The sequence below is a fragment of the Eleutherodactylus coqui genome, chromosome 6 (assembly GCF_035609145.1).
Source record: "Eleutherodactylus coqui strain aEleCoq1 chromosome 6, aEleCoq1.hap1, whole genome shotgun sequence".
In the NCBI taxonomy this organism is placed as follows: Eukaryota; Metazoa; Chordata; class Amphibia; order Anura; family Eleutherodactylidae; genus Eleutherodactylus; species Eleutherodactylus coqui.
Genome location: NC_089842.1, coordinates 40,719,163 through 40,743,401, shown reverse-complemented (window position 1 = coordinate 40,743,401; position 24,239 = coordinate 40,719,163). Strand labels below are relative to the sequence as shown.

The following is a 24,239-nucleotide window of genomic DNA, read 5'->3' as shown; positions in this document are numbered from 1 at the left end:
TGTACCGCTGGTGGCTTCCTGGCACCCACCCAGGCAGTGGGTCCACAGGGAGTTTAACCTACATGTGTCCACTTGTAAAGAACCCCGGTCAGACTGGGGCATGCAGTGTGGGCCGAAGCCCACCTGTATTACGCACGACATTACTACCTCAGCTGTGTTGGGCAATGCAATGGGATATTTCTATGTACCGCCGGTGGCTTCCTGGCACCCACCCATGCTGTGGGTCCACAGGGAATTATAAATGCATCTGTTTCCACTTATAAAAAAAACCCAGTCTGACTGGGGCATGCAGTGTGGGCCGAAACCCACCTGCATTAACCCTTTCCAGTCCACTGTGTGACCTGTGAAGACATTAGGGTTTAAGGCTGTACAGCTCCGTTGTTGGTAGATGTCCGTCGGGGTTCTCTTACTGTATATTGCCAGCCTCTCTGCTGTCGGAGCCTATCCTACGTGTCAGCTCATGCAGTACTGGCTTTAGCCAGCATATAGCGCCGTTGTATAACGGCAGAAAAAGAGTAAGCCCCCTAGGAAAACCATATACAAATTGGATTGGAAAGGGTTAAGCACAACATTACTACCTCAGCTGTGTTGGGCAATGCAATGGGATATTTCTATGTACCGCCGGTGGCTTCCTGGCACCCACCCATGCTGTAGGTGCACACGGAGTTTTTACTACATCTGTACACTTATAAAGAACCCCAGTCAGACTGGGGCATGCAGTGTGGGCCGAAGCCCACCTGCATTAAGCACGACATTACTACCTCAGCTGTGTTGGGCAATGCAATGGGATATTTCTGTGTACCGCCGGTGGGTTTCAGGGAGCCACCCATGCTGTGGGTCGACAGGGACTTCACAATAGGGAGTTGTACCTGCCTGTGTCTATGAATTAAAAAGCCCGGTCTGACTGGGGCATGCAGACACCTTGACAGAATGAATAGTGTGTGGCACATAGGTTCCCCATTGCTATGCCCACGTGTGCAGCTCCTGATGGCGGTGGCACAGGATTCTATTTCTCATTGCTTCTGTACAGCATTGTGGGCTATCGCTCCGCCACTTTTAAAGAGGGTCGCTGCCTAGCCATGCCAACCTCTGCAGTGTGTGCCTGCGGTCCCTCGTCATGGCAGACGCAATTCTAAATAGACATGAGCGTGGTGTGGCATGAGGGCAGCTGAAGGCTGCCCAGGGACACTTTGGTGTGCGCTGTGGGGGGGAGGGGGGGCGGTTGGGCAGCATGTAACCCAGGAGAAGTGGCAGTGGAGTGTCATGCAGGCAGTGATTGTGCTTTGTTGGAGGTAGTGTGGTGCTTAGCAAAGGTATGCCATGCTAATGAGGGCTTTTCAGAAGTAAAAGTTGTCGGGAGGGGGGGGGCCCACTCTTGCCGGTATTGTGGCTTAATAGTGGGACCTGTGAACTTGAGATGCAGCCCAACATGTAGCCCCTCGCCTGCCCTATCCGTTGCTGTGTCATTCCCATCACTTTCTTGAATTGCCCAGATTTTCACACATGAAAACCTTAGCGAGCATCGGCGAAATACAAAAATGCTCTGGTCGCCCATTGACTTCAATGGGGTTCGTTGTTCGAAACGAACCCTCGAGCATCGCGGGAAGTTCGTTCCGAATAACGAACACCCGAACATTTTGGTGTTCGCTCATCTCTAGTTAAGACCTCCGTCACGGAACAAATTAAACTCTTAACCCAAGGCACCACTGTAATAATACTGTCTATCTACAGCTGTCAGTCTCATGAAGTAACAGCCAATCACTCACCCAGCACGGAGATAACAGCACCGCGACTTGTCCTCTCACCAGCCTGATTGGATGCCACGCACATATATACTCCAGCATCGGAGCTCAGTATACGACTGATGGAGAGCCCACCGGCACCAAACTAGGAGTTAACAGGGAGGAAAATAATAAATAAAGCACCAAGAATGATGTTTGCTATCTATTCAGTTTTTTAAAGAGGCACTCCGGTATATACGGTACTGTGTATCTCAGTATACATAAGTCGGCTAATATGAGTTTGTTTAGTTATTCATTTTTATCTGAAAGTTCCTGCAGTCCTTCTCCTCAGCTGGGTTATGTGATCTCTTTGTGACCACCCTGGAATTACTTGTCTCTCTGTTCTCTCCAGGAGTCACTATTTCACTCCACAACTTCTTAGTATGATGAAACTGAATGGACTGTACCAAACAGGCCCTTCATGGGGGGTGGGCAGAAACACCTATCAGTTACTGCTGATGATTAGAGTTTCCTATTATACAGTTATAATGAAAGAGAATAGTTTATCCTCCTGACTGTATACATATGGGGACAGATTTATGAAGCTGCCAAAAAGAAAGTGGAGAAGTGACAAACTTTAAAAATGAAGGACTTTGACAACGATTTTTATAGGGGAGGGGTCTGACAACCATTCCTTCATTCACTGTAATGGGGAAAGGGTTTTGAGAAGCATCATTTTTTTCTATTTTCTGAGCATCAGTTCACACTACAGTATAACCTCTGGGCTGTACCGTGTAGCGGCTGTTGTTTCTGTCCAGCAGCACTCCATTTTTCCGCCATGTCACCGTAGGCTCCGGCTGTCCTTTGGGTGGGGAACATTCGATCACCACTGGTCTCCCTGCGATCACCACCTTATCCAATGGCTCTTGGCGAAATTCATCCTTCAGGACTGAAACAAGCATGAACATCACAAGACAACATAAGAAGGGACAGACCGCTTCTATGGGTTTTACATCAGGGGGCGCCACGTCATCATGTAGGACTCCCCTTAAGATGTAAGTGTCTGGATGAAAAGGTGGGTAGCAATACTTTACTATACACCCTGTAGCTGCGCCAGGACTGTCACCTCCAGCGACAGGTCTGTAGCCAGCTTTTTGTCTGGCTGTTCCACCGTGGGAGAAGCAAAATGGAAAAAAGAAACGTTTCAGTTTTCCTGACCATAAAAATGTACTGAAATCTGAAGATGTTCGTTTTCAATCCGTTTCCTAATTTTTTGGTTTCTAAAATTAAAAAGCTATGGCTCCTGGAATACGCCAATGAAAAAAAACCTGAAAAATAGGTTGGTCATTATGGTGCAAACAGGCTTTTTCACCAAAGGATTAAAAGGTCTGACATTGACTTGCAGAAATGCTACCTAGGTGGCGCTGTAGAGGCATTGTTCCAACTTCCCATTTCTTAGGTCAAAAACGCAGCAGCAAGATGTTAATTTAAAGTTTGTAGCCAATTACTGAAAAAGTGAGGCGTATTTATTATTTTTTTACACCACAAAAAGTATATATTTAACTTTTACAAAATCAAAAAAGCCACCAAAAACACTTGTATAAAAAAAAAAGACACAAAATACTTGATATGTGGCAATCAAAAAGCTGTATAAATAGTGAGTTTGAAAGAAGCCATAATAAATCATATAATAGAATTTTTCAACTCAAGTATTTATGTTTACTGGAAACTTCAGCATGTTTTGGTTGTGAATGCCCTTTACGCCGGCGGTTTCTCATCAGTGAAGGATACGTGACCTGAAGTGACTGACAGGATACATGGCGCAGGATGTCAGACAATGCCGAGGATTATCACACTTCCTGCTTCCTTCCCTTTCTGGGCTTCACTCTCTTATACACCTGGTGGAAGACTCTTGCTTAGTTACATTACTATGTGATGGAGCAGGGCTGTAGTGTGATTCTTTGGCCGCACGACATATGTTACCGCCAAAGTCGCCGTGTTACCCTAGCCTAAGTTGTCATGTGTGTAGATGAGGAGTAGCAGTATTTCTGCCATTACATATTTTGTAACCTGCTTTTTCACCAGTTTTCCCTTCTGCATGCTGTATCTCTAATCCTCAGTTTTCTTTGAGCTGGTGGGTGGGGCCTGCGGCTATGATGTCACCCATGCATGGCACACAGAGAAGACTCTGCTCTACTATCACTGTCTATCAAATACAAAGAAGTAGCAACAGCATGGACTACTGAGCAGTGTAGACTAGCCTGTAGTGTGGAAGACGTTTTTTGCCTGAATGGAAGACAGATTTCAGGTTTTATGTAATCGAGTATGCCGATTTCACAAATCAAGGCGAACAAAATTATCCGAAAACCAGAACACCTCCCTAAATGATCGGAAAAAAAAAAAATCGGAAAAATTCACTGCCATGTTTCGATACAAAAAAAAAAGCCTCTAACTATCCTTCTCCTAAACCGTATATGAGTAAATTGAGTCGGCTAATGAGTAGATGACTGTTGTAAAAAATTGTAATGTTTTTTCTAGTACTGTACGTACAGCAATGTAAATAACAAATAATATGGTTATGATGTTTCATGTATTTTGGTTTTAATTAATAATACATATAAATAAATATGGTTTATTTTATTTTGGGCATAAAATAAATAATAAACAACATAAATAATTAAATATACAAAATATGAAAATTATTGATACAAATATGATTTTTCGTTTTTTCAAGTGTAAATGGGGAGGTGTTCCGGTTTTCGGAGAATTTTTTCATCTTGATTTTTGAAATCGGCATACTCGATTTACATAAAACCTGAAATGTGCCGTCCATTCAGACAAAAAAGGTCTCCGACACTACAGGCCAGTGTGGATGTGAATACAACATTGGCAAAAGACAGAAAGCGTAAAAGGTATTGACACCCTTGGAGGCACTTTTTTCACTTAGATGCACATATTTGGGGCTGACAATCATTTTGACAATAAAGTTTACTTTAAAAATTTGCACTGTTTATCTCCTGCAACTTTGGGAAATTTTTGAACATCCGTGTGTATGTACCCTAAGGCTGGGTTCACACGGGACGGATTTGCCGCGGAAATTCCGTCTGGAATTTCGCTGAGGCAAATCCGCCTGCGGACGCCAATCCCAGGCTTGGCCAGCCATGTGGATAAGATTTGTCAAAAATCTCATCTACACGGGACGCCCAATCTGTTGCCGCAAAGCCGGCAGAGGCCGGCACTTTGGCGCGGATTCCCTGGCCGCAGCATGTCAATTTTTTTTTCGTTGCACCTAGCATGTGGTGTGATGCTGCTGCTGGCCCCATTGAACACAATTGGCGCTGTGATGTGAGAGCACGCAGAAAGACAGAACGTGCTGCAATTTGTTCCCTGCATAGCATTACATCGCCATGCAGGAAAACATCACTCATGTGTGTGACCTATTCAAATAAATGGGGTTCATATTTGTGCGAGATTTTTGCGTCTCACAACATACAAATCGTGATTTTTACGCTCGTGTAAAGGCAGCCTAAGCCTTCAGCAGCAGCGTCTCTATGTGTCTTTCTGTCTGTTCCTCACTTTGCAGCTGTTCCTCCTCTTCTCCATAGACTTCTACAGGCAGCATGTAACCTGATCCACCATAATCCTCTCTCAATATGGACTTTAGCAGTAAATTTAGAGGGAATGACCAGTGATGGAGGCACGGGAGAAGAAGTGGCGCAATTTTCTCCTTATAAGATATATCACTATTATATACACTAATGGCCCTTTTACACGGGACGATTACAGTTCATAATAGTTCAATTCCTGCACTCCCGCGGGATTTTGAATGGTAATCGTCCTGTGTGATTGCATGTAGTGACTGAACGAGAATTGTACAGTCAAATAGTTTCTGCATACAGGCAGGCCGTTCAGTATAAACAGCAGTCGGTCACTTCTGTATGACTGTCTGCTTAGGTCTCATGTCCATGGTTGGTCACATTCCATGGGCGGGAGCCCGCAGCGGAATCCCACCCTGTCCGCGGAAAGAGGACATTACTTACCCGTCTGGATCCTCTGCGTGGCTGTGCGAGTCTTCCATCTTCTCCACTGTGGATGTGGACGAGTGCGCCGGCCGATGCATAGCCGCACATGCACAGAGGTTTTTGTTTTTTTTTAAATCTGCTGGTTTCCCGCAGAATCTGTGGCCCATCCGCAGTGTCAGCTCCGGGCAGGCTGCGGATCGGAAAGCTTCCATTGACTTCAATAGAAGCCGTCCGTGCAGGACCCGCAGCAAAATGGAGTGTGCTGCGATTGATTTTCCAGATTAAAAGGTCCGCAAATCAAATTTGCATGCCTAAATTCAGCTGCAGGGGCCCATGATTGTCTATGGACAGCTTGAACTACTGATCGTCCGTGGATTCCGCAATTTAATTCCGCCCGTGGACAGTTTGCCTTACTATGAATGGAGGCGAGCTCGGGGGCGGTAAGCCGCCTCCATGCCGGCAGCGTTGTGCATTGTCTCCCTAACATCCCGTCCCATATAAGTGGACCTGAAGCTTCTTATCTTGGTTTGTACTATTGATTCATGCAAAGTTTGTTGAGAGTGCAGCGCTGGCGGTAACGAATATTTGCATTAACTGATATTAATTCACATGGGACAAAAATAAATTACTCTGTAACCTTAGAGGCTCCTTCACACAACCGTGATGTTACTGCGCATTCTGCATGTGGAATAAGCTGTACCCATCTGCCATAAGCCCCCATGCACCCGATCACACATATTGTGCGCCATAACCACAGCGGCAAGCGTATTAGCGCATGCACCCACCTCTTAAAGCCCTTCTGCTGTAGATGTTAACCCTTAAAATACAGGAGTTAGGGCTCCTTCACACGAGCGCAAACCACATCCATTAAAATGTAATTGCATATGTACTGAGGTCTAAATGCACCCATAGAAAACAATAGAAATGTATGCGCATAATATGCAGTAAATCAGAACATGCCGCGTTCTTTTTTTACACTCATAACATATGTAATAAATATATGCAAGTGTGAATGGAACAATGAAAATCAATGTACTTTCATTGAAGCCATTTACTTTTTATTACGCGCTCGTACATTGCCCCTGTATTACGCAATTCAGATACGTTTATGTGAGCCTGACCTTTCTGTTGAGTTTTTGCAGATGGACAGAGGTTATGAGCTGTGCAGAATTTGCTGCGGTTTTGTTGTGGATTTTGTATGTGTAGTTCCGCAGCATTTACTGCCTGTTAAAGATAGTTTAAGCCCCAACTTTTCCCAAACTATGACTTATGTAATGCTGTCATATAGATAGGCGGTGCAGGGGTCGCAGTTGTACCCGGGTCCTGGTGCCTGAGAGGACCAAGAGTCCCTCTGCTACATAACAAGCATTATAAATAATAATAGGTGGCATATGTTCTTACCAGCGATGGTGAGTGATGCATTCCTACTGATGGCAGTCCCCAAGCGGTTTCTTGCCACGCAGGTGTAAACCCCTTCATCCGACTTTCCTTTGATATGCAAGAAGAATAAGGAGCCCCCGAGGATCAGAGAGTTGTGGCCTTTAGAAAAATTCACAAGTTCACCATTTCGGTACCATTCTATGGTGGGCTCCGGATTCCCATCAGCGCGACAGTTCATCGTGGCAGGCTGGTCTCGCCGTACAGCCAGGTCGGAGGGATGCTCAATGATATGCGGCATGGATTCATCTGTGCGGGATTTGGAGCCTAGGTGAAAGAAAAAATCATTAATAGTAAACTAATTCTTGCAACTTTATTATGACCATTCATTATTAAGTGTTAGGATTAGAGATGAGCGAGTATACTCGCTAAGGCACATTACTCGATCTCCCTCTCCCCCCTCTCCCCCCCCCCCCCCCCCGCTCCCCGCCGCAACTCACCTGTCACCCGCGCCAGCCCCCGAATCTTTAGAGACGAGCGGGGAGATACTTGGCTAAGGCACTACTCGCTCGAGTAATGTGCCTTAGTGAGTATACTCGCTCATCTCTAGTTAGGATACATGAGGAGGGTGGAGCTGTGCTAGGGGAGAATGAATATAAAGAACAACAACAACTGTATAAATTGTATGGTAACGAATGCAAGAAGTCTGATCAGTAAAGTGGGTGAGCTCGAAGTGAGAATGTCTGATGAAAATTATGATAGAGTAGGAATAACGGAAACATGGCTTGATAAGTGTGATTGGGCGGTGAATTACAATCTCTTCAGAAGAGACAGTGGGAACCAGAAAGGGAGAGGAACCAGAAAATGCAGAGGCTACGAGAAGATATAGGTGCAGGAGATGAACACGTGGAATCTCTGTGGGTAGAAATGCAGGGAGGGAAAAATAACAAAATACTGATAAGGGTTTTTTATGTGCCACCAAAAATAACATAAGAAACTGAAAACTTATTATTAAAACAAATAGAAAAGGTGTCAAACTGCAATGAAGTAATTATTATGGGAGACTTTAATTATCTGGGTATAATATGGGAAGACAAAACCTGCAAATCTCATAAGGACGATAAGTTCTTGAGAACAATTAAAGATAACTACCTTACCCAGCTCGTGCAGAAGCCAACTAGAGGAAGGGCCATTCTAGACTTTTGTTAGATTATTAACTAACTAACCGGACAGAATCATGGGGGTGCAGATTGAGGGACACTTGGAAAATAATGACCACAATATAATTAACTTCCAGCTGTCTTTCAATAGGAAGTCTTATCAGGGAACGACAAAAAACTAAACTTTAGTAAAGCAAAATTTGATCAGCTCAGAATTACTCAGAAGTAACATTAATTGAGACAACGTCCTAAAAAATAACAGTACAGGTGACAAATGGGAGAAGTTTAAAAACATCTTAATTAGCCCTCATGTGAGCAGTTCGTACCCTTTAAAAATAAAAGAACTACAAGTAGAAGGATGCGGCTCAACAAGACTGTAAGGGGGACAATAAGTGAAAAAAAGAAAGCATTTAAACTATTAAAACAAGAAGGCAGTGAAGAAGTGCTAAAATCATACAGAGAAAAAAACAAATTATGTAAGGAAAACATCAAAACTGCCAAGGAGGAGGGAGGAAGACTGATTGCCAAAGAGAGCAATAATAACCCTAAATTGTTTTTCAATTATATAAAGGATTTGCACTGGCCCTTTAACAAATAATGCAGGAGAAACCATAGAAGATGATGGGGGAAGGCAGATCTATTAAATAGTTTTTTCTCAAGTGTATTCACAAATGAAAAAGAAATGTCACATGAGATGCAAGGGGATAAAATGAACCCCCTACTAAATATCACCTGCCTAACGCAGGTTAAAAAGGATTAAAATTAACAAATTGTTTGCTGCAAATGGAATACATACAAAGGTTCTAAGGGAACTACGTGATGTGATAGATTGCTATTTCTTATAGTTAGGGACACTATTGAGACCGGGGTTGTACCACTGGATCGGCGTATTGCCAATGTGGTTCCAATATACAAAAAGGGGTCAAGAAGAGAGCCTGGTAACTACAGGCCGGTAAGTCTCACTTCAATAATTGGAAAAATATTTGGGGGGGTTCTGCGAGACGCCATCCTGGAATACCTCAAGGAGAACAACGGAATAACTCCTCACCAGCATGGATTCATGGGGGGTCAATCATGTCAGACCAATCTGATCAGCTTCTACGATAAAGTAATTTCTAGGCTGGACCTGGGAGAGTCTATTGATCTCGTATATCTGGACTTCTCTAAAGCATTTGACACTGTGCCACATAATAGGCTGATATATAAAATGAGACAGCTCGGATTGGGTGAAAACGTGTGTATCTGGGTAAAGAATTGGCTCGGAGATAAAAAGCAGAGGGTGGTAATAAATGGTTCACACTCTGATTGGGCCCCCGTTGCTAGCGGGGTGCCACAGGGTTCAGTATTAGGCTCCATTCTGTTCAATATATTTATCAATGGCCTGATAAGAGGGGCTGCACAGTAAAATATCAATATTTGCAGACAATACGAAATTATACAAGATAATTATTACGATGGAGGACAATGCAAGTGGACCTAGATAAACTGGGGGCTTGGGTTGAAAAATGTCAAATGAAGTTCAATATTGATAAATGAAAAGGTTATGCACATGGGCAGGAAAAATGGATGTCACTAATATACACTGAATGGGATACTGCTAGGGGAAAGTGATATGAAAAAAGACTTGGGGGTACTAGTTGACTGTAGAGGTAACTGGAGCAATCAATGCCAATCAGCTGCTGCAAAGGCAAATAAAGTCTTGGGGTGCATTAAGTGTAGGGGCGAGGGCCGATAATATTATTCTTCCACTATAAAAGGCACTTGTCAGGCCCCACATGGAATACTGCGCACAGTTCTGCTCAGGAAATATGCTGCAGTGCTTGAGGGGGTTCAAAGGAGAGCAACTAAAGTAATAAATGGAATGAGAGGACTGGAATACCCAGAGAGGCTATCAAAACTGGGATTATTCACCCTGGAAAAAGATGGCTAAGGGGCACCAAATAACTATGTATAAATACATGAGGGGACGATACAAGGATCTCTCCAATGATCTGTTTATACCCAGGACTGTGACGGTAGCAAGAGGGCATCTGCTACGTTTAGAAGAAAGCAGGTTTCATCACCAACACAGAAGTGGGTTCTTTACTGTAAGAGCAGTCAGGCTGTGGAACTCTCTGCCTGAGAACGTGGTGCAGCAGAATCCATAGAGGAGCTTAAGAGAGGACTAGACGTCTTACTAGAGTGCTACAATATTACAGGATCTAGCCATTAAATAACCGGCAGGGTTGTTGATTCAGGTCTTGGAGTCCGGTAGGAACTTTCAAACGTTGATTCAGGGATTATTCTGACTGCCATTACGTAGTCAGGAAGGAATTATTCCCCTCAAATGGGCTAAATTGGCTTCTGCCTCATTGTTTTTTTTTTGCCTTCCTCTGGATCAACAAGGGGGTGTGGAAACAGGCTGAACTAGATGGACTTTGTCTTCTTTCAGCCTAACTCGGGAGCATAACTATAGAGGGTTCAGTGGATGCTGTTGCACCCGGACCCAGGACCCTTAGGGGGCCCATAAGGCCTATCTCCTCCATAAAGGGAGCCCAGTACTATGAATAAAGCATTATAGTTGGGGGCCCTGTTACAGATTTTGTACTGGGGCCCCAAATCTTCAAGTTAAGCCTCTGGCCTAACGTACTATGTTACATACCTGTACGCACTGTATAACTGCATGAATGAAGATTTTATGTGATCGAGTTTCGGTCTTTATTTGCATATTTCAAGCCATTCACATTGGCAGCTGCTGCATGAATGTTAAAAAATACGTAAAAGCGATAGAAACCATCGATATGCAGAAATCCTCAGAATGACCAATAATGCCTAATTAGGGCTGACTGTCTTCTTTTCCAAGCGTTGTACGCAGGGTAACTTCCTCCCCCTCCCTTTTTTCCAGCTTCCATAGAAGTCTATGGGAACTTGCTGCGTATCACGTCAAAAGATAGGGCAAGAGTTATCTTTTTATGTGGCGTATAAAACCAGCGACCAAAACCAGTCGCATATGTGCTATTATTTTATGCGGCAAGAATCATTCATCTGAATGAACCCATTGTCATGGTTGGGTTTTATGGGCGATTTTTTTTTATTTTTTACGTGGCAAAATACCTGCATAAATACGGTCGTCTGAATAAGCCTTAAGGGTGAATTCACATGAACGTATATCAGCTCGGTTTTCACGCCGAGCCGATATACTGTGTCCTCATCTGCAGGGGGGGAGGATGGAAAAGCCAGGAGCAGGAACTAAGCTCCCGCCCCCTCTCTGCCTCCCCTCCACCCCTCTGCACTATTTGCAATGAAAGGAGGCGGGGTGGGGGCAGGGCTAAGTTCTGCAAATTAGCCCCACCCCCACCTTGCCCCTTCCCATTGCAAATAGTGCAGAGGGGCGGAGAGGAGGCAGAGAGGGGGCGGGAGCTCAGAGCACTGCTCCTGGCTCTTCCAGGTCCCCCCCCCCTGCAGAGAGAGACAACGTATATTGGCTGGGCGTGAAAACCGAGCTGATATACGTTCGTCTGAATCCAGCCTTAAGCATATGGAAACATACAGCCATACATTCCCATTGACTGCAATGTAAAAAAAGGTAGACATTTCCGTAGGTTTTTTTTTTTTTGTGGGAAAGAAAAGCATAGTAGGCAACGCTTTATAATCCCACAGAAAAGTCCTGGAAGCATATACCTTGCTAAACCTATACATTGTTTGACTGCGCTTAACCCGCTATAGCCTATCAATGAGTTAAACACTTTCATCCATTTTTTGAAGCAAAACATGTTCGTTTCACAGATGACCATATGACAGTGTGGAGGGGCCCTTCTACAGAAAAAACATCATCATGAATTGGAGCTGTGTGATGCTTAATATTCCGATGTGGTGGCGCCGCAAGAAGACCGAACAGTAGGGGTATGTTCACACGACGGAATCTGATGTGGATTTTCTACGTGGATTCCGCCTCTAACTGTGGCATAAATCCGTGGCTAAGCTTTACGTGTGTTTTTAGCCCTTGTGAATGGGCAGAATTCGTGAGCAGAATTTCCAACAAGACCCGCGTTTAGTGATGACGTCACTTTTTTTCTGCAATGCGGATTTCAAATCCGTGAAGACAGCAACGTGAATTCCCAGCCGAATGAATGGGATGGGAATTTGGCACATATTTTGGTGTGGAATCTGCTCCAAAAATTTGCCATGTGAACATACTCTTACTGCCAAGTTTCCACACAGATTACAATTGACTAATGAAGGTCCAGCAGGGGGCACTTTGTGATCAGATTATTGTCAGTGGGCCCTTCTAGTAGCAAGTAGGGAGTGTCCAAAGTGAAGAACCCATTTAACATCTGGGAAAGCTAAAAGACCCCTCTGAGAGCGGTTATGCGGGCATATTGTCACCCAACTTTCCCGGAAACTGACATAACAGAAAAATGAGTGACCAGAAGAAGCAGAGCTGCAGTATAAAGTACAGTGAAGAGACTTTGTTGTAGTCTGAGAGTCTAACATCCATTTTGATTCTATTAAAGTTGAGAGGATTTAATTAAACTAGAGTTTATAGTGAAACATTTTTCTGGTAAATTTGAGTTGAGTGCGAAGAAGTCTAAGAGGCGGAGCTTGCAGAATTGTGAATGGGCCATTTCACTGCTAATTAAGCTTGATACTTGAGAGCTGAAAATCGCCCGTTCACTCTATCTTTCAAGCAGTTAGCTGCAATTTCTGCGTGAAAATGACCCCCGTGTGAAATGGACCTGAGCTCTAGATGTCTTGTGTCACAAACATTTAGAAATATCTGTCAGTTTCTCTGGGTTTGTGGCCAGATTTATTTGAAAATGTCCTATTATACAGTAAAACCTGTGATTTCTCCTTATTCTTGTTTGCATAAAATCAGTAAACCAAATTCAAATCAAGTGACAGTAACATTTATTCATACACCAATAACACCAGGTAGCAACATTTTTGTCTTTGTTCCCTGAAACTGAACACTAGTTTTGTGTTGCCCAGGTCACATGTACTGTACTTTTATTGAGTCATAAGTTTGGTTTTGTACCAAGTAAGCAGGTATTTTAGTTGGCCCTATATCCTATGCAGCATATAACTGCACTAGAGATGAACGAACGTGCTCGTTTAGAGTAATTACTCAAGTAATTTTTCGAGTAACTGCCTAATTGGGTGAAAAGATTCGGGGGAGAGAGAGAGAGCTCCCCCTGCTACCCCCGCTCCATCCTGCCACCCCCGGCGCCCCCAAATCTTTTCGCCCAAGTAGGCAGTTAGTCAAAAAAGCGATGCTCGTTCGAGTAATTGCTCTAAACGAGCACGTTCGCTCATCTCTAAACTGCACACATTACACTTAATTGTGGCAGATTGCAAACACACATCATTGGGACACAGCGCATGAATTTGCTTGTTTTTGCAGGTCTGGAGCTACCTGGAAATCTGAAGTATTCTGCAGGAAATTGTGCAGCAAATTACACAGCATTTCCGCATCCAAACCATTTGTGCAGATTTTGACTTGAAATCAGCTGCGCATTTGCAGCTGATTTCAGAATATACAGCGCTCCACTCACCTCCAAAATCTTTAAACTGACCCTTTCCTTTTGCATCGCCTGACCAGTGGCATTGTGCTGACTACAGATCACCAGGTACTGGGGAGCACTGACTGCATAAAGACTTCAGAGGGGAGACGCATATCTTCTGAAATAAGCTGCAGATGTGCAACTAATTTCAAGTCAAAATACATGGATTTTGGCTCTGTTTTGGATATGGAAAATCTGCGGAATTTGCAGCAAAATTTAACACAGTGGAAATTCTGCAGCATTTCTGCTATGTGTAAACATACCCTACAGGAGACAATCAGACAAAGTATCCACATTGGTTATACCACAGACTCAAGAAGTTGTACGCATACGCTTTCAACCTTTTGAGGCTATGAGAAAACTAAGATCGGTCTCACGCGACCAGATTTAAGTTGCAGAAGATCTGCGGTAATACGCGGGCATTAAAAGTCATGTACTTTAGAAGTTTCCCTCACACCTGCGGGTACTAAGAGAGAGAGACAGAGAGAGAGGAATCGATTGCCTGGGCGGTGTTATAATACTTTCTGGTGTCATTCACTGCTTGTGATTTTTCTTCTGCATGGACAATACGCTATCCATACGCGTACATGCGCCTGGAAAAACACACACATAAGCGACCAATTGTAATTACTTTCCACAATTACTCGCATATATTCCGCTGCAGATATCCATAAGCAGAATCTGACCTGTTTGTGTGAGCCTGGCCTAATGTAGATACTATGTTTGTCTGATTGTCTTCTGCAAAGAACAACAAGTATACATCAGATTTCCAGGTAGCTCCAGATTTGCAAAAAACATATGCATTCACCGTGTACAATGACATGGGTTTGCAATCTGCGACAATTGGCTGATATGCTGAATAGAATATAGGTCTAGCTTTAATATGGGGGTCCATTGGTATTTTACTTTGTTACCTAGTGTAAGCAACGAGTGGAACCTAGAATTTTGTTTTTGCATGTGTATGCGGGGGCAGATTAGGTTTTTATGGCTTAAAGGGGAATGTGGCACTCCAGGGTGTCCCCATTTATTAGACATTTAGGGCATAACCTAGGATAAATGTCTAATGATGGAATAGCAGTACTATGGTTCACAAAGGATGCTGCAGGTCCAACAAGCCATGGGCTCTTTGCATTTCCCTAATGGTCAGGTATATACCCCAGCATATACATATATGGCAGACCAGCACACATGGGGTTTGCTGAATATCATTTATGGAAATGACAATGACAAAGGAGCTAAAAATTCCAGAAATGCCAAACAGGAAGAACTTTCAGAGTAAAGGGACAGTGATGACAAGCGGCGGTCGCATAGATTTCCTTTATTTTTAGACCCCCGCAGCCGATGTGTTTACTGGACGAAGACAATGGCAGGAAATAAATACTATGATGCTGAACAGAACATTTTACATATGGCGAAGTGTCACCCTCAACCTGCAGCCTTCAGTTGTACCAAAACTACAACTCCCAGCATGCCCTGACAGATGGAAGCAGTGCATTCTGGGAGATGCAGTGTGGCATCAGCTGGGGGACAAAGTTTGGAGACAATTGATCTAAGGTAACTCCATGGTAACGTTGGGACATGTAAGAGTCAAAGTACAATCACAGGATACCATGGCTGGTGCGAGGCCTCAATGATTTCCGAGCGGGTGAGTCATGCAACAATTGCGATTTTTACCACCATGAAGCCGGGGCCTTTGTATTATCTGCACTGGAGGCTCAGACAGAGAAGCAATCTCTAAAATGTTTTCTCCATTGCAAAAAATCACTTATGTGTAAGACTTCATCCAGATGAGTGGAGTTTAAAGTCGCGCGAGTTTTGTGCGTTTTGCAACGCACAAAACTGGTTCCACATTCACGCTCATGCGAATGTAGCTTGAGAATCTGTGCGCTCCACGTATGGCTAAGTGCACACTTGTGTCCAAAAACGTGTCTGTGTAGCCTCCACAAACAAAACAGACGTTACCCATCCATAAGCAGTTTCATGCGCCATCTGTCTGTCCGTCCGTCTGTTGTTTTTTTTTACTTTCGCATGCCATCCGTTTTTCCTGTTTTAAAAAAAATTAAACAAGCCCCGTTCTTTTTTTGCATTTCTCAAAAAGACACAGAAAAGGTTATGGCAAAAAAAATGATCGCATGCACTACTCTGATCTGTTAACTCTAACGGCGAGTCTCGTCCGTAAACCGCGTCAGAATAGTACATGAGATCATTTGTTTTCTGCGACCTGTATTTGCGTGACAAAACTCTGTGGTGTGTAATACCGCATAGAATAATACGGGTTATTATGCTGTCTGTATGGAAGATTATTGGGGTGTGGAAGACGATGGGAGTTATTTTGGGGCACAGTGGAGAACGATGTGGGTTTGGGGGAACAGTGGAGGATGATGGCAATGGTTTGGGGGTATAGTGAAGGACGATGGGCGTTTTGGGGCACAGTGAAGGACGATGGTAGTTTGGGGGCACAGTGGAGAACAATGTGGATTTGGGGGCACAGTGGAGGTCGATGGCGGTGGTTTAGGGGCACAGTGGAGAATGATGGCAATGGTTTGGGGGTATAGTGAAAGACGATGGGCATTTTGGGGCACAGTGGAGGACGATGGCGGTGGTTTTGGGGCACAGTGGAGGACGATGGTAGTTTGGGGGCACAGTGGAGAACAATGTGGATTTGGGGGCCCAGTGGAGAACGATGGCGGTGGTTTGGGGGCACAGTGGAGGACGATGGCGGTGGTTTGGGGGTACAGTGGAGAACAGTGTGGGTTTGGGGGCACAGTGGAGGTTGATGGCGGTGGTTTGGGGCTATAGTGGAGGACGATGGGGGTTTGGGGGCACAGTGGAGGATAATGGCGGTGGTTTGGGGGTATAGTGGAGGACGATGGGGGTTTGGGGGCACAGTGAAGGGCGATGGCGGTGGTTTCAACAAACTGAACATCAACTGCTTTTGTTTCACTACAACACCAAGAACCCCTTAAACATTGTTGTGTGGGAAGGTCATAGGATAAGAGGGAAGGGTGGAATGATATCCCTTGGTGTATCGTAGAGGGGCCCCAGTGTAAGGTTTGTTTTGGGGCCCACAGGACTCTGGTTACACCACTTGGAATTACATTACAATTGACATCAGATTTACGTGCGATTTCCATATGCCTTCTTCCCTGCTCTGCACTTCCTGCTTCTTCTCTTTATATGGTCCCTATAGTAATCCATTTTAAAATCGCATAGCACTCACATGAAAATCGCATACAAATCCCATGGCACGCCAATGCAGAGCTTTTTTTTAAAACTCTCCCATAGAAAATAATGGGCGATTCTTGAAGAGGAATTGCACAAAAATAGGACATGCAGCAGTTTTTCTAACTCGCTCTGCCGGCCCGAGAGAAAAATCGCTCCTGTGTATTAACCCATTGGGTTCTTTTCACATGTGAGTTCTGTCCATCTCACAGAACCTGTGTGTAAATATGGCACATGGGAATACAGCTTTAGTATATCACTCATTATTACATTAAAGTCTGATGTAAATAAAGCTTACTGACTGTATAATAGAAGGTATTTAAACTTCTAAATACATTTTCGACAGCTCTACTTGCTGTCAGTGAATGGAAACATTTGTGGCAATCTATAGCGATCTAGTACTATGATCAAACAACTGCAGGTTCAAGCAAGGTGACCAGTACTAGATCTATATGGATTCCAGCATCCAAGTTCCTATTCACCTCCAGGAGGCCAATATCTTTGGAACTTAGACAGAGATTATATTGGAAAGTAGCAGAATTTTGTTTGTTTACACAATACTCCTAAATATCCCCCATTGTATACTATAAGAAAATAATCTGTATGTTCCCAGCTACACCCTGCAAGCATCGCTAGAAGTATCTCTACAATACATCGCCTGCAGTGATAGAACCTCTCTCCTGTCAAGCAGTACTGTATATCATATCATCCCCTTATAGGCACAGCCTATTAACTTCTATATTATAACATAGGTCAAGCTTCTCTACACTCCCAGCAGTGTGATGCTATAACTGTACCTTGAATCTCAGGAAGGGCGTAGAGTCATCCCTGGACGCCCATCAGAGTACTCACCTTGCTCATTATCTGCACTGCACACCATTATAACCATGAATAAAGCAAAGGTCAGAGAAGCCGCCATACTAGATTCTGGGGATCTCCCGGGTGTCCACAAACATTCGCAGGTTCCTAAATGTCTGCTCTGCTTTCCAACTTCGTTACATCCCTGGGCGCAGCCTGATAAGGACACTCCTCTGATTCCAGTTCTGGGACTCCTGTTTCCTATTTCCTCACAGGGAGTTGGACAAAGTGGCTAAAATCCCTCCCATCACAAAACAGAGGACAATGAAAAATGACTTGTTAACTGTTATCCGAAGGTCCCCATTGTCTGCATTACTACCTCCCATTACTATAATATGGCTGTTATTGTCTCTCCTCCTATATCACAATGCACGGAAAGAATAATGTAATTATAGATCATGTGAACCACCCAACCTATGCAATCCTTTTGTTCAGGTAATGCTGGGAGTTGTAGTTTTGCAATGCCTACTAGTCAGAGTCCACTGATGAATTAAATATACATTATTGTACCAAAAGTAATTGGTTACAAGAATCAAAAGTAGCATATATTTCCATATGGTAATACTTAGTGGGGCTCCTATGGCACTAATGGCATTGGATAGCTCCGTGGCATATTTTCTGCTAACGTCTGATACACTTGAGCTAGAAATTCCCTCCATTCATCCTGCAAATGTCTGGCAGGTTTTCTCTAAAAATATGTACTCTATTCATATTTTCTGATTCAACATTCCAGTTAGCTCAATGTTGTTAGTTCAAGATGTTCAATAGGGTTCGGTTTAGTCCATATCCTTAAACCAACATTAAATTTTTTACAAGGCACATTGTCTCTTCAGAAGTATGGCCGACCATTCCCTGAGTATTACCACATTGTCAGCAGCACATAATTGTCTAGGATGTCAGGTCCACCTCCATGTTCATGGTTCTTGTCACTACGACCAACGGACCGAGACCGTGCCACGTAAAACATCCCCAGACCATAACGGAGCCTCCACTGTACTTAACGTTTTGTACAACACACTCCGGCAAAAGTCATTCCCCATCATCCTCCACACCCAGGTATCTCTACCTGATTTGAAGATGGAGTATCCTGATTCGTCACTCCATAGAATGTTCTTCCATTGCTCATCTGTCCAATGATGACGCTCCTTGTTCCATTGTAGACGGGTCAGTGCATCTTCTTTGAGAGAACTCACCAGATGTTTGCAGGATGAATGAAACACCAGCTGAAGTGTATCAGATGTTAGTAGAAAGTATGCCACGGAGAGTATCTGGTGTCCTTCGGGTTAAAGGAGGCCTCAAAAAGTATTAACATATGTAAATAAATACTACTCTTGATTCTTGCCTAGGTTTCCAATTACTTTTGGTAGGATAATAGAGGAGAGCCTCATCAATAAGGGTGTAGCTGTAAGGGATGCAGAGGTCTTACCTGGCCTGGTGCCTGAGGGGAATAAAAGGTCTCCCTGCCCCATACAAATACACCATATGCAGGGCCAAACTGGGACTGGAATTCAGCCCTGGTATTTGACAGCACACAGCCCTATGGCGCAAATGTATAGGAATAGTCGTTAACATCTTCCAATCCGTGCCATACATGTACAACCCAGGGTGGGAAGGAGTTGTAATTTCTGGACAAATAAGTAGACAGCCCTCCTAATTACCTTGGATGCAGTAAAACCTGGTGCTTGTATTAGGGGTATTCCAACCTTAGGTATTCATGGCATTTACATAGGATATCCCGCTACTCTCAGCACCTCCAGTCTCTTACCATGGGTTGTCAGAAAGTTTTTAAAAGGAGGAGAGAACTACAAGTTCCAGCATTTCCCTGGCACTCTATAGAAGAGAAAATCCAGAATCCATCACTTTGCTTTCTTCTCCTCCATACAAAGCCCTGCCCCTCATGACTCATGGTGACATTGTAAGGTGGGAGCCCAGGTTCACATTTGTGCTGTAATGAACTCTGTAATGGTTCCTATAAGTTTTGTAATTTGGATGACATAAGGGCGACCTCTACTGGCGATCATACATTAGTGCAGTTGTGTATTTTCCCTGTGGAGTGTTGTATGCAAATTGTCTGCAGAGGTCAGGTGGAAGATCTGAAGGACTTGAGATCATACAGAGGTACGAGCTGGAGAGCTACTGAGGCTTAAGAGAGAATGCATTGTCGGTAGAGAGAGCTGCCAAGGAGTGAGGAGTCAACTTGGAGGACGTGTCCTAGAGAAGCTGGTGTTTAAGAAGGGCAGCTCCATGATGTGCCAGAAGCCACGTCACTGAGAGAACAGAGCTGCAGGGACTACAGCTAGAGAGACTGCTACAAAGGATTCACATTATCCTGCAGCTCTGTGCATCGGGGTACCCCAACAGTCGTCCAAAGACTTCACCGAACATCTGGAGACATGTAAGTGAGGTGGGGCCTCAGATAAAGGCCCGACATGTGCACATGGGTGGCGATTTAAATTCAGGCCTACTAGGTTAAAATACATGAGATCGAGCCAACACCAGAGGAACACATTCATCCAGTTATTGGAAAACACTTGCAATACTTTCGGATTGTATGCAGGCGACTGCCATCGCTGTGGAGAGATGTTTGGTGGTACTGCCACGTGTTCTACAGATGAAGTGTGTTGCTGATATTTGCGACTTATAACACATTGTTACCATCTCCCACGCACGTTAGAGTTATGTTAGAGTCAGTTAGGTTGTCTAACGTTCCTGAATAACCACATGTATCTATTAACAGAAGCTTCTACTAACAAAGAAGGGTAAAATACGCCTCACCACACGAAGTGAACTCTTGATCCACAGCGTTATACCAAACAGCCAATATCCAATAAGGAGAGTGCATGGAGAACAACGCCAAGACGGCTTCTCAGGAAAGCGATATAAAAATAAGCTAAAAATATAGCAGCATCAAAAACCAGATCCGACTATTTGGTACAATCTAAACGACAATCCCATTGTTTACACACTTCAGACACACCTGATACTGCATCTAATTTTTCTCTAGTTTTTTTCTCCTAGTTTTAGTGTGGATTTTTTTACATTAAACAAATCATACTAATAATCTACCTATTTTTAGGCCCAATGCCCACAGGCGGGTCGGATTCCACATGGTGGAGCCCGCAGCGGAATCCGACTCTGCCCGCGGCTGAGGACATTCTGCGTTCTTTTTTTATGAGCGTGTTATACACAATTAAAAAACACTAGTGTGAGTGTAATAGCGACAATTAATGTATTAGAATTGCCACAATAAATTGTGTATTATATGCGCCTACATCATAGTTTTTGCGCACGGAAGGCACATTCATTTGTGTGCGGCAAGCAAAGATGTGCCTATTTAAATAGCTAATTAGTCTAATGAGTTTTAGAGGTTTCTTTTTCCTGCATAATTACACAGTGCTTCACGCATCTCCTAGCGTATTGCGCTGGTATTTGTGCAACCCCCCCCCCCCCCCCCATTGACTTCTATGGAGACCTTTGGTGCACAATTGCGCAGGAAAATAGAGCATGCTGCGTTTGTTTGGGTTTTTTTGTGAAACCGAAATGCGCAGGAAAAATCCGCCCATGTGAACAAACCCATTGCAATCAACGGGTCCTATTCTCTGCGTATTGCACGTGTAAATTTTGCACATGCAAATACATATGTGTGGTCTAACCTAAGGCTTAGGTTTTTTTGCCATAACGCATAGGTCCCTGTTTTCACATGTGAGCGTTTTTGTAACTTTTTTCTGGATACATTCTAATAAAGATTAGGTTTTTTTTACAAGATGTGCTGGACTCTATTTTTCCTACAGAAGTTCTTACTGTCAACTCAATCTCCGAGTTTATTAGTCTAAATAAAAAAAAATACATTTTTGTAAGCTTGGTGACCGCATCGAACTCTGACTCCTGTGTCGCCTGCCCCTACCTCGCCAACACTGTCATAATTCCTTCACTGCCACCTGTCCTCATGTACTGGTGACATGATGAGGACATCATCCCTGCTTCTTCACCACCACCTTTACTGACAGAGCAAGCTGCCCACGGTGAACATCAGCTGGGCAGTCCGCATTGGGCATATAGTCAGCTGACATTAACAAACGGTAGCCCGAGTGGTTGCCCCAATTCTAACTGTGTCATGGTAGTGGCTACTCTGCCTGTAATAATGGCTCGTGCAGCAGGTAGATTTCAATTGAGTTCCTAGAAACAGCAATCAGTGGTTCGTGTATTAACTGATGTGATGCCAGTGCCTTTGAATGAGTTAGCATATTGAAATAAAGAGATGAGTCCAAATAGGTTGCAGAAAAACCGAAGGCACACAGTTTACTGAATGCTTGCAAATAACTGACAATCTTCACACTCTACTCCAGTAATTAAAGGGGTTGTCCCGCGCCGAAACGGGTTTTTTTTTTTTTCAACCCCCCCCCCCCGTTCGGCGCGAGACAACCCCGATGCAGGGACGTACAGAAAGCTTACCGGAGCGCTTACCTTAATCCCCGCGCTCCGGTGACTTCTATACTTACCTGTGAAGATGGCCGCCGGAATCCTCTTCTTCCGTGGACCGCAGCTCTTCTGTGCGGTCCATTGCCGATTCCAGCCTCCTGATTGGCTGGAATCGGCACGTGACGGGGCGGAGCTACACGGAGCCGGCATCCTGCACGAAAGGCTCCATAGAAGAAAGCAGAAGACCCGGACTGCGCAAGCGCGGCTAATTTGGCCATCGGAGGGCGAAAATTAGTCGGCACCATGGAGACGAGGACGCCAGCAACGGAGCAGGTAAGTAAAAAACTTTTTATAACTTCTGTATGGCTCATAATTAATGCACAATGTATATTACAAAGTGCATTAATATGGCCATACAGAAGTGTATAGACCCACTTGCTGCCGCGGGACAACCCCTTTAATAACTTTTCCAACAAGATTTTATACAAACAACATGACATGCTTTTGCCCCAATTCTAACTGTGTCATGGTAGTGGCTACTCTGCCTGTAATAATGGCTCGTGCAGCAGGTAGATTTCAATTGAGTTCCTAGAAACAGCAATCAGTGGTTCGTGTATTAACTGATGTGACGCCAGTGCCTTTGAATGAGTTAGCATATTGAAATAAAGAGATGAGTCCAAATAGGTTGCAGAAAAACCGAAGGCACACAGTTTACTGAATGCTTGCAAATAACTGACAATCTTCACACTCTACTCCAGTAATTAATAACTTTTCCAACAAGATTTTATACAAACAACATGACATGCTTTTGTTCCTTAATTCTCCCCTCTGAAGAATGATAGGGGCTACCAGGCTAAGTTATCTGGTGACCATAGTGGGAGGTTATTTGTGGAGGAATGGAGGGAATAATGCAGACGCTCCTGTGGACACACTGACTGCTGAATATACAAGGTCAAGTTAATCTCACAGTTGAATTGGCTGGTTTTCCTTCAAGATTCTGCGGGGTCTGCCCTGTCTTAGACTCCTGCTTAAGCAGGGATGAAAAAGACTCCGCTCTCCTTTAGTTCTCCCATCCAGCTGACTCTGCGACTACACATACTCATTCTGGCTGGCTGGCCTCCAGGACCTAGCCTCCAGACCAACTTAACTAGCCTCCATGCTAGACTAGACCAGGCTCCAAGCTCCCAAAAAGACCCTAACTACTCCCAAGTGCTGACTTTTATATCTCCCCACCAACCAATCCTGAACTAAGGGGAAACCTACTACCTAATCCCAGGACTAACTAGGGATGACAGGCGGGTAACAGAGTGGGTTAGGAAGAATACAGCAAAGTCATGCATAAGTTAGAGAGACACCAGGCATTAACTCTTAGGGGCCTAGACAAGGTCAATACACATAATTCATGAATACACATACACACACATATACATATAGACACTCCACATGAGGTTGTTAACAAAGTGCTGTGGGACTCCAACTCTGAGGCATTACCCATGCTACAGATTTTGCATTGGACTACAGGTTATGTCTCTACAAGAAGTGACACCTTCCCTGCAGCCCCTTCTCCTAAACTCTATGAATGGTACACAACTGAGATATATTACAGGAAAACAAACTATGCATCGGGCACTGACGTACTTCACATGGGGCAAAGATTCAGATAACAGCCCCAGATCTGTATCTAAATACCTTGGCCGAGGTAGAATGAATTGTTGGCACCCGCTCATTGGCACCAGGGCAAAAAACGCTCCAATAGCCCCAAACCATTCTACACCCATATACAACAAGTAATCAGAAAAACATAAAACTAGAAGATTCTGCCCATCTATAGGATGGACTCTACTAGTTTAATGTTATTTTAGATCACTTGTACACAGATGTAGAGTGGTTAGTTTTGTGCGCCACATCTGTTTACTGAAC

At 44.0% G+C, this 24,239-nt stretch overlaps 1 protein-coding gene across 1 annotated transcript in view; it reads right to left on the bottom strand.

Annotated features, from left to right (window-relative positions):
- The window catches only part of ROBO4 (roundabout guidance receptor 4), a 108,478-nt gene extending 90,395 nt beyond the window's left edge, over nucleotides 1-18,083 (bottom strand). Inside the window, exons 1-4 of the mRNA XM_066606662.1 lie at nucleotides 17,895-18,083; nucleotides 7,145-7,447; nucleotides 2,513-2,670; nucleotides 1,767-1,887 (exon numbers count right to left, since the gene is read on the bottom strand). Coding sequence (XP_066462759.1) covers nucleotides 1,767-1,887; nucleotides 2,513-2,670; nucleotides 7,145-7,447; nucleotides 17,895-17,961 — 649 coding nt within the window. The 5' untranslated portion in view covers nucleotides 17,962-18,083. The remainder of the gene's footprint in view (nucleotides 1-1,766; nucleotides 1,888-2,512; nucleotides 2,671-7,144; nucleotides 7,448-17,894) is intronic.
- Nucleotides 18,084-24,239: the final 6,156 nt, after the last annotated feature.